The sequence below is a fragment of the Schistosoma haematobium genome, chromosome 1 (assembly GCF_000699445.3).
Source record: "Schistosoma haematobium chromosome 1, whole genome shotgun sequence".
Taxonomy (NCBI): Eukaryota; Metazoa; Platyhelminthes; class Trematoda; order Strigeidida; family Schistosomatidae; genus Schistosoma; species Schistosoma haematobium.
In genome coordinates, this window is record NC_067196.1 from 313710 (window position 1) to 325387 (window position 11678).

The 11678-nt window shown below is 33.4% G+C and overlaps 1 protein-coding gene across 1 annotated transcript; it reads right to left on the reverse strand.

Moving 5' to 3' along the window:
- Positions 1-2548: 2548 nt before the first annotated feature.
- Positions 2549-9033, reverse strand: MS3_00010001 (uncharacterized protein; the record flags this gene model as incomplete). The annotated part of the gene is made up of 11 exons (XM_051218334.1): positions 2549-2897; positions 2948-3004; positions 3782-3930; positions 5237-5317; positions 6368-6434; positions 6731-6795; positions 7742-7792; positions 8260-8352; positions 8634-8703; positions 8761-8850; positions 8887-9033. Coding segments are annotated over 11 exons (1023 nt in total), but the record flags the coding sequence as incomplete, so codon positions are not given.
- Between the last annotated feature and the right edge of the window lie 2645 nt (positions 9034-11678).

An 11678-nucleotide genomic window follows, 5' to 3' on the forward strand; every position in this document is an offset into this window, starting at 1 on the left:
TACCGTATTTGCCACGTCTCCCTAAAGTATTTTTGATCTGACTTTTAGCATTGAGTTTCACTTAAGGTAGTCTTGTTGGCTTACTCGCAGTTTCTACTACATGACACTTTGTTTATATATAATGATCAGTAAACGTCTACTAAATAACTACAATCTCATACCTACTTTGTGTCTGTATTCTGCAGAATTTCATGTTCTATAAGTCTCTCATCAAACCCATATTAGGTGAGAAGTGTTGTATTAATATGCAGATTACTGATAAATTATTGTAAGTTCAACCGTGGAATAGATTAAGTCTATGCATCTCATCTGCTCACATCTGGGTTATGGCGAACATGTATTGCGACAGGCAAATGAGCTCCATGTATTTAAATCTAACGGTGTTTTTTCGACAAGTCTTCTAGTGCCTGCGAATATAGATGGTCCAACAAATAGAGTTACGTTTATTTCTCATGATCAATTTAGTTGGATTTCTTTCATTGATATTCAATACTTAGTTTAAAAGCAAAAATGATTTCATTATAGTTTTCATAATTGATTGCATAAAAAAAGAAATAAACTCCACCGCAAATTAACAGTGGTTGAAGGGTATTTGACGTTTCGAGAAAACCGACGATTGGCAAAAACTGTGCATCATTTCGTACACAAAGATATCTGCTACTCATCTGTTGGTGACATTCAGTTCTCTGTGATTGTGTATGAATTCACCGTGAGGGCTTGCATGTGATAATCACAAATAATGGAATTTGAAACCCTGACTAGCAACACGTGAACAACACTGATAAGTACTCTCACAGTCCTGAATGAAGATTATTAAAAACAAGCACATATAACGAAATGGAATAACGGCATGATTATTTAGGCCGAAATTTCATAATAGCTTATGGACAATCAGTGGCACTTGGAAAACGTCCAACCACCCATGTTTCAGATTGGAATTTCAACATATTTTCATACGCATTGGTATACATCTGAAGTATTGATTATTGTCTTGAAACCCCACCAAGGATCAAGGTAATAAGTAGAAAATGTACAGTAGTTGAGTAAATTTAAAGTACAACATCACTTTAGAGAATTTTTAATGAACGCTCATTGAAAGACTCGTGTTCTGCATCTCACACAAGAGAATTGAATAATAAAATTCAAAATAGAACTGACATGATAAGACAAGTGGAAATCAAAGAGGAAACAGCATTGAAGAGCGTCTATTATAGTGTATTTCTGTCGGGGTTTACGGAGATGGTTCACCTACAATTTGAGATAGTCGCATTATATCAAGTTTGAAATCAAAACCATCAACAAAATATTTGAAACCAAATACACAAAATGAACATCAACTCAGACTATCGGCATATCCTATCTCCTCAGATGACGGAGAACAGAAGTAAGTCTTTGATCAAACGATATTTATTGCTGGCCTCAAGAACAGAAATCATCCTGACAAACAGCAACACCTGAAATTTCAGTGACTCGGCTCTTCAATCTCTCCTGAAATCTGACTGGAGTTCAACCTTAACATAATATTAAGTAGATGTGTTTCAAAAGATCATAAACAGTGGCGATCATTGACAAAAATGATGAAAGTTTTTCAATGATAATCCGTAGATAAATATTCTTTAATGAGCAACGTTGCTTAATTCAGAACAATGACGTCGAATAAACTAGCATCATCAGAGCCAACTGTGATGTATATGTGCCCACTAAAACTGGAAATCAATGTGCAACGCTGAATTCTTATCCTTCCACAGCACTTGACACAAACAGCTGTCAATTCTTGAACCAAAACATCAGAGTTTTGTGTGAAGCTGATTATGAAAATCCCAGCTTAAACCTATCTATAGACCAGGCTTCGAATGAAATAACTGACCATATACCGTCTGTGACAACAACAAAATCATGGAAGGAATCATAATCAGTTTTGACAACATCGAGTTAACAATAGTTTGTCGCCTAACTTTTACTGAACGTTAAGTAATCAAGTAACGAAGAATAAAAGTGCCTATATTTGTAATCATAAGCTATTATGGTCGCTCAGTTGTAAACAATGGCTGTATTTAATTCCAAGTGATATTGTTCAGTTGTTAGATTTTATCGGAAATAAACATTCACATCGAACTCATTGTTGATTGCGATTATCATAAAATCACGTTTACACAGTATTACTAATTTGAAAACAAAATATTCTCAAACTCTCGCGAAGCAAGTCAGTAGTAGATGCCACAGGTAGTTGGAGTTTAACAACATTTTATCCAATAAAACCTTCCAAGTGAAATCAAAAGTCAGAAGCGAAGAAGTTCGAAGATATGTTTGATAGACTATCAACATATCGAAGATCGTCTGATCTAATCTGGCTAGTGACTGCATGGGATGTCGACAATGGCGTTACCACTTGTGATTTTGTGCGGATGCATGACCTATCGCCTTTAGCCAGGTGAGTGCATTAAAACTGATAAGGTCAAAATCCAATGTCGAAAGCTTACAGAGCTATTTATTTTGGGGATTTATTTAACACTACAGAGTTTCTACTGAATGAAGACAATTACGCAAATAGTAAAAATCATGTTCTATATTTTGTCAATAAGATTACACAAATTATTACGTAAACAATCATAAGAATGTACATAATTCCATAAAGAAATTGTCCAAATCTTTTACAGGAATAACGATATGGAAAGTGTTCTCAAGAAGTACTAAATGAAAACAATTTGCAATAATAAAAATAAGTGATAAGACATTTCTGAGAATCATTCTTCACTTCTGTTTCTTTTATGTAGCCATCTCCAAATTAGAAAACCAACACATACACCAACGAAAGTGATGATCAAAGGAATCACAATATACAAGTACCAGGATGATTTCTTCTCTAGATTCTCTTTGTTTACGTCGGTAGTCATGTTCTGAAGAAAAACAAAATAACAATATTGATTACTAAATATCAAATATTTACCGAGTGTTGATCAGTTTCTTCTGTAGTTTGTGTACTCAAATCATTCACATCTGGGTTCTGATTAATAAACAAAACAAAAGTATTCATTATCAAACGTGAAATATTGTTCAATTCATTCAGTAATCATTATGCACAATTGACAGCACTGATAATAATAGATTAATATTCAACGAATAGTTACTCAATTTGCATTCATACAATCATTTAGAACACCAACTACCGATTTGACAGTCTGTAGGCTGAGTACACACCATTCTGAAACTAATAGACGACTCAATTGGGTGATGAAATTTGTGTTCTGAATGTCGTATCTAATCACAATCCGAATAAAAACCAATAACCTGAAAATTGATTTTTTTAAAAATCAAAGTAATGTAACCAGGTTACATATTACTCAGCAGAGAGTCAGAAATCCTTGTTCTGAACTTCAACAATGGAGTCTACTTCCACTTATTATCAAAACATGAAACACAAGTCCCATTAGGTTACGCTCCTTTAATCAAATTAGTTTCATCGGTATTTTGCGACAATCCACATAGATATGCAGTTTCCAAAATAACCGCACTTTCAATGAGATAAAATATTATTTTTTCAAGTATTAGTGTAAAGAGAAGCTTCGATCCATTGTTTACTCATTCCATAGAAAGAGAGCATGGTACTGATATGTGATTAGTTGACGTCAACGTATACAAAACTTCAATTTAGTCATTGAGGGTAGTGTACAAGTTATTGTTTATTCGTAAAGAAAAAATGTTCCTTCGGGTGAATGGATGTACGCTGAATGTGTAATTTTCCAATATTGGAATTGACGTGTGAAGATTTAGAAGTACTAACCTTAGCATGGCAGTTATTAACTTTCGTGTTATGAGCATCCTGGTCAGTATCATCAATGCATATGTTCGCTTTATCACACCAAAAACAAGTTATATTCGACGTTGTTGCGCGTTGGCATTCTTCAGACGAAGTGTATATTGGACAATAGTCTGTGAAAAGAATGAGATGATTTAATTTCAAGTTACCAAACAAATGGTAAGTGAATTACAAAACAACTAACCATAACCCAATAAAATAATGGTGATTTCGGCGTTAAGTGACTATTTCACTCACTTGAAAATTGTCACTACGGTGCATAATGAAACATTCAGTGTGTCATCAATTTCAATCATGTTTCGCGACAACATGATTGAATTGAATGAAACTATGTCGAATGTCAAGTATGAACGATGGATTTCAATAACTGTTCACATTCAGACATGTACGAACGATGTTGTCAGTGGACTCAGCAAGGCACGTTACATTGAATTTTTCATTGTTGTACAGTTTCTTTAAATGATATCAGTTCAAGAAATTCAGTTTTTTTTTCAGACTTAATATCGTGTTTTAGTTATGTCAATCCAGTCAAACGACAAACGAAGTCTGACATTGTTTTTAGAATGATCAATGATGATTTTCTTGAAGAGATTTCAGTTGACCTACTGTGATGGATGATATTAAAGTATGTAACTGCATTCTGTTATTTGTGCTGTCAGTTAATCTATGAAACTAGTTGGATCGATAAAGATTCATTGATGATGACTGGAATATCTTATTCGCAGAATATTGACGGCGATCTGATTATTATATCATGGAATGACTCTGTCACTACTTAAAATAATTATTTCAGTAGACTAAAACATGGTGAACTAAAATCTGTTTATAGTTACTCAATGTACATATTTATGAGAAGGTACACATTTTCATAAAGTGGAAATAAATCTCAAACTGGCTATGATAAATTGTTATTTGGAGACTTGACTTATCCATACGTTCAATATATCATATATGTATGACAAAGCAAAGATTTTGGAAAATAGGCAATCGTTTCCAAAGTATTCGCATTTACGTGAAGTGTTTTCGCAAATTCGCGACCTCAGGAAGATTTCTTTACACATGTACAAAAAGGAAATACGGACATCTCCTTGTCAATGCGCAATCAACTCATGAACACTTAATTTTACTCATAACTAACATCACCTCATATATCGTTTTGTTGCTTTGTGGTCAAGTCACTTTTTGATCAAAGTGAAGACTTCAATATTGGTTCAAACTGCATTTTTAATCCTTTTCATCATTCAACAAACGAATCGTTGTGTTGTAATTAATGATATGTGAAATGCCATTTGGGATAGATGGCTCGATATCATTTGGTAGTTGAATAAAATTATACATGGAATGTTCAAATCACTGAAATAAAGAGGATGTTTTCAAGTGTGAAGATAGTGATGGCTGATTAAATAAGTTTTAACATACTTCCAATGGGTTCATATTCCATCAACGTGCCACTTTTGATCCATGTTTCAGGAGTAGTTACTTGAGATTCTGTTCCATCTTCTGTGATATGTTGAACAAGAAAGGACACATAAAATTTTGAATTCGTTTATAAATACAACAGGTTATTTGCACCATTTAAGTCATGGTCTAAACAAGGAACTAGGAAATCTCCCTTATAAGATAAATTGCTGATTATCAAGCATGTCCAAAAATTATTAAAGTACATTAAGATCGATTAATGACCAACCAGTAGAATTCCTTTTATTCTGTTTCATACAAAACACACTTTATTTTAAGTGGAGACTGAAGACTAAATGTGTGACTTGTGTACTGTAAGTTAAAGAATAAATGAGTGTAAATATCATTTCTTTAATCTCATCATTCATATGTCCTCGTCCAAATGCGTCAATCGGTAACCATAAGATTGAGCTGTATCAAAATAGCCATTCCCACTTTAGGGATAAATACATTCGTACACCTTAGCTGCTTTACTCAAGATATCTGGTTAAGTGAGTATAAGCATTTGTAGACAGTGAAATAAATTATCGGTAAAGCATATCCCAGAAAGCTGAACTCTCACCATAACGATCTCACTTTAAATCATTTCTGTGGCATCATCAAGTAGGATAGTTGTTGATTTGAATACATATAAACTTGAATTTCAATTCATTTTATAATAATCGTTCTATGTTCGAAAGCCCTAGTCGCAAATATCAAACACTTTCACAATTAGCTTACACTGTCATTCACAGTCAGTTGTGAGACTGCAATTATCTTACAAGGAGTGTGAACACTGATCTAACGTTGAATGTTCAACATTCAATAACATTTGGACAGTGCTTCTACAAGACGCATATCAATTTCATTTTGCACAATTATCCACAACACTTCAATGACATTTATATCAGTTGATTTTACAAGCAAATCAAATCTTTAACGTAAACTGTAAGAAAACTAAATTAGATCACTGTGATAGAATAAGGGAATGTTCTGTATAGACGTGCTGATAACCAGGGTAAAAACAGAAAGTAATATAACACAAATAGATGACTGATGATGTGAGTAACCAGACATCAATGTACTGACAACATTCGCTGAAATGTTTCTTACTTCCTCCACAACTGAATTTACCGACGATTTTCGGTTTCCATTCAATTCCTTTAATTTTCGGTGGAATCTGAAAGAAAGTGTTGATAGTTTGAGTCAACATCTCTCAACACACAACCTCCTAGATGAAAATGAAGTGAGTCACTTCTAATTATTCACTGTCTTTAACAAGTGCTTGAGTAAGGTGTGTCATCAAAGGTTGAATAATAGTGTCAAATATTCTGTTTGCACATTACATAATGTTGGTACATTCCCTTCGTGTTCGATGTAACTAGATATATTTGACAGTATTCATAAACATGAAATAGTTGAGTAATCTGAAGTACTTGAAACAAAACTACATTTGTATTCAATAGTGCAACTTACGTTATCATAATACAAAACTATCTTCCCATTCGGATGTATTAGGCAAGTTACCGTGGCTGTTAACTCTACAATTAGAAAACCATCGATATTTAAAACTTGGGCAAAGCCAATGAATAATTTTTTGGTAGATGTAACATTGTATAAATTAGCTCACAAAGTAACCATGTTTCAGTGAATATTTACTGTGTTTTGTCAAATATTTTCTTCAGTTGACTTCGTGATAAATAATTCTAAGTGCACGTCATGTGAATGGAAGAAGCATGCATCCTTCTAGACGAATGTTAAATGCCTTAATACGTTTTACTTTTGTATTATTATTGAAACATTCAATTGGTAATTATTCCATTAAAATTCGATGGTCAATGAAGTGTTCATATGTATGCGATATGCATTCTTGAATGCCTCGTGAAAACAATCGAGACTGAGTACACATGACATAAGGTTTGGAGTGTTTGCTTACAAATTGGACTTTGGGATTTAATTGGTTACGTGATATTTCAATCGATCAACTGAATACGACCATAGTGTTTATTTGTTGTAGATGAGAAACGAATAGCCTTAGATAGATGGTATTACGTATATTTTTAAAATGACATGAGATTATTGGATGGGTAGATGAATGTGTTGTGTACAGAACTGACTTTGTGACAAACACACAACTCAATGTATTTATTTTGAAACTAAAATTGATCATCAAATTCAATTCAAGCCTGTCAACCTCAATGAATCTCTGAATTCATTTCCTCACAAGTTAAATAAGATTGTGACCTAATTTATCCACCATAGTGATCTGTATTTTACTCATCAACCTTAATCATTTCCAGATCACATCAACTATTCTTCAAATCATCAGACGATGACTGGATTTTTACAAATAATTGTACCCTCATTTCTCTGAAAAGTGACAAATTCCTACATTTTCAGTTTCTGAGACTAATTGAATCTGACAACCTATGAATAATCATATGGAATGAAGATGTAAGTGTTTAGATTCCAAATGTGTTGACTTACGTTTACCATCAACTTCTTGATTAATAAACCATCTGACAGCAAATAATTCCTCTGAAATAATGAAAATAAAAATGGATGTTTAAATATGTGCATAATGAATATCTATCTGTTTCAATAAATGAAAGTTTTAACACGGACTACAGCTGCATTCAAGTTATGATCTTCATTCTGAGAATGATTGAACCGATGTACTCAGATACTCAAGGACGTCTCATGATAGACTGAAGAGTTGGTAATTGGCATCGGACAATAAGATCACTTGTTTTATCATTTCTATTCTTCTAATGTGTTTCTATTTTGAGATGAATCTCTGTTTTGTTTAATCTTCTCACATGACAGTAATCAGAAGGTATTGTGAATCACACATGTTCTGGTACGACAATCACATAAACAAAACAATCATCGTGTGTTGATAAGCTCTTGTGTAATACTCGTGTAAAATAGAGATTAATGTATGCCAAATGAAGTATGGGAATAAGTAACGAAACACATTATAACTGAATAATACAAGAACTCACTGTCATTGAAAATCTTAAATTTAGGAACAATATTTTTTGCACGAAAAGCTTGAATATATCCGAGGTTAATTTTTCTTCTTATATACATGAAACCTGTATTTATTAATTGAAAACATGAAATATGATTGATCATTTTACATTGAATGAAATAAACTAAAGACTTAAATGAATTGCATGAACTGCATCTGGATTACTATATGGTGTCACACCATCGACACAATGTGAACAAGAATGGTTATCCGAAGAATTTTCGCATATTTCAAGGAGAATAAAACTAATTCAATAAAGAAATGGAATCAACTTGGATTCATGGACAGAAATGTGATCAAGAAAATTAAGTGATAATTTGAGATGAAAGAAAGTTATTGACTTACCATAAAAGCTAATACCGAAACTTTCGACTTGACTATTGTAATATTTAAACGACAGTTTCGATGTACCATCCTAAAAAAACGTAAACACAGGGACAAGTACCTCCATCACAAAATGTATTCGACTTACCCAATCTTTAGTGGGTTCACCAAATCTTGTATTCACAGCTGGCGGAGACTGATCAATGCTGATGCTCTGTAAATACATATAATGTTGAGACTGAGTGTGTGTATAACGATAAAACTGATTACTTACATATCGATATGAACTATTTTCAGAAATTACTTTTTCCAAGGTCGTCCATTTACGTTGTTCACAAATATCCTGGCATTTGAAGGACTCCTTAAGCCAGACGACGATTAGCATAAGTGACATCGATTGAAAAGATAAAACGTTGTGTCTAAAATGGTTCAGATGGAATAAACAACGTTATCTCATTGTATCAATTTTCAAATTGAGTTCGTAGGTTCAGTCAACACTCACCTCATCTTCTTGTTCAAAGTAGTAGGTCATATTTGAATAGAACGTGTCAGGTTTATATAGATTTTTGAAGTGTATGGTTGTTTACTACTGATTCGACGATTCAAATTGACCATTAAGATGAATATACGTGGCAAAATCGTATGTTCATTGTTATCCAATCATAGACGTAGATGAGCCCATCTTTATTCAATATTTTTCTGGCTGTTGATAACATGAACTGTAATTTATCCACAGTTGCTTGAAATTCCTGACCCCTATTGATGAAACCTAACATGGATGTGATTAACACTAATTTATAATCAACGATTGGTTAACTTGTAGTTCAAAAGATCTGCTCATATGTTCATGAACAAACAGTTTGTTGTCTGTAATAATCTGTTAATACACATTTAATATTGCAACATCTTGATTGGATTGGTTAAAACAAAAGTAGCACAAACTGTTTTGATTGGATATTAAAAGTTTCAAATTCACATTTGTATTTTATTTAAAAAAACGCATTCTGTCAAATGATTACATAAGTCTTTTAATATGAAATGGTAACTTGTGAACAAAACCACATCCACTCTATTTATCCATCACACTACAGTGCTGACTGTTAATAGATCTTTAAGTCAAAAAGCACAATACATTTTCTATTGAACATCTAGAAATTATACTGCTTATATATTCAGTTATATAGATCGGTATTATCATGAGAGATAGGAACTCACTGAGGACAATGGTGTACGGTAGCGCAACTTCGTGGATTGGTTGAAGTTAGACATTAACACCGTTGGATGCCGGCTCAGTGGTCTAATGGTTAAGTGCTCGCGCGCGAAGCCAGTAGGTCCTGGGTTCGAGCTCCGGGTGGTGCGGGGTCGTGGAACGATTTCAAGAAATTGATCTTGTTCAGATGATGGACAATGACAACGTTTCGGAAACAAAAGATAGCTGTTTTATCATTCTATCCTGTAGTTGAAAATCAAGCTGACATTACACATATGACGCTGATTAAGGTCAGTAACTCAATGAACATATGAAAATGTGTTTTATCGGCGTTCATCAAACAAACTAAATTGATCACTTCAAATGTGTTATTATTAGAACTACTGATAATATAATCAGTAGTGTAAATAATTGAATATAAAAAATAGTAATCTCAAATTATCAGAAAACATTAGTTGAGATAAAGAGTCAACTAAAGCTATATCACCATGGAAAACCTTAGAACACCAATCGGACGTTTCATCTTATTGTGGGACTGCTCAGTAAGGCGCATCCATGGACTTGCCTCGCAGGCTCCGAACGCAGGACTTATCAGTCTCTCGCGAGAGCACCTAACGACTAGACCACTGAGCCGGAATCCAACTGTGTTAGTATCTAACATCAAGTAATCAACCAAATTAAGAGGTACTATCTCTTAACTGACCCGGTTGAATTCTACTGGTCACTGCTTCTCGCTAGAACTGCAAGATATAAATCTTGAGGCCAATCACTAGTAAGCATATATTGATTAGTATCAGAAGTGGTTTTGTAGGAAACAACTCATAAAAGTCCTTTAAAATGTTTCTTTGAATATCTGTCAAAGAATATGGTTTTTGGACTATAAATTCTAAAGAAGCGTTTCCCTCAAGATATTCACTACCATCAGCCTTACATTTTGTCCTGTTCACGTGTTTTATGACGAATTCGGTACTATGTACATAAAGCTTTTAATTATCGTTCGAACTAACTTCAGTAATGCCGTTCGATTAAATTACCTTAGTATCTTCCACCTACTCTGCATGTGAGTAAGAAATGTGATTGATGAATAAATCTATTGAAATGGTAGTTAAAATTAGAGCAAGCTGACTGAGTATTTGAGTGTCTCATTCTGACATTTCGGAAGAAGGATAGATTTGATGTTTTAAATAATCATTTGAAGAAGAAAATACTTTGATAATGAATGTAAGTTTTCATAGTGTATCACAGTGTTGACATTTGGTTATGAACTGATTATTGTTATTTAAAGGGATTTGGTTTGTCATTGAACTCACAACAACGAATATGGTTGATAAGTTGAATTATTTACTCGTAGAACATTTGACGATATTTGTGTATTATGTAGAAAAACGCCTTCAATCATCCATTTACATCTCACAATTTGTTCTGTAATATAGTTAGTGCTAAGCCATCACTTTTGGCATTTCAATGTTTTGCGAAAGCCATGCTTTTTGACTTGCTGAAAATCTTCTCTTCTTCAATCATCTACGACAATTTACACACTAATTTTGCACCACACATTACTTACGAACAATCTCGTTGGTAGTATTCATCACAAGTTAGCAAAATGTTAGCGTAGAGGCCAAAGCAAATAAATTTTCTAACTAGCAAGTTCGATTAATTCAGAAATGCAAGTTTCTTTATTGGACTTTTCAAAACAACCAAACATCATCTCTAGTTTCTCCTGTTACCATGTTCTAGGTCTCTTTTAGCTTTCTAAAACAGAAGGCTGCTTATGCTTAAGTTGCTGCATAAAATTGTTTTGTTTTTATCACTCAGATGTATAGATTTATACCCTAATGATTGATTGATTCTGCAAT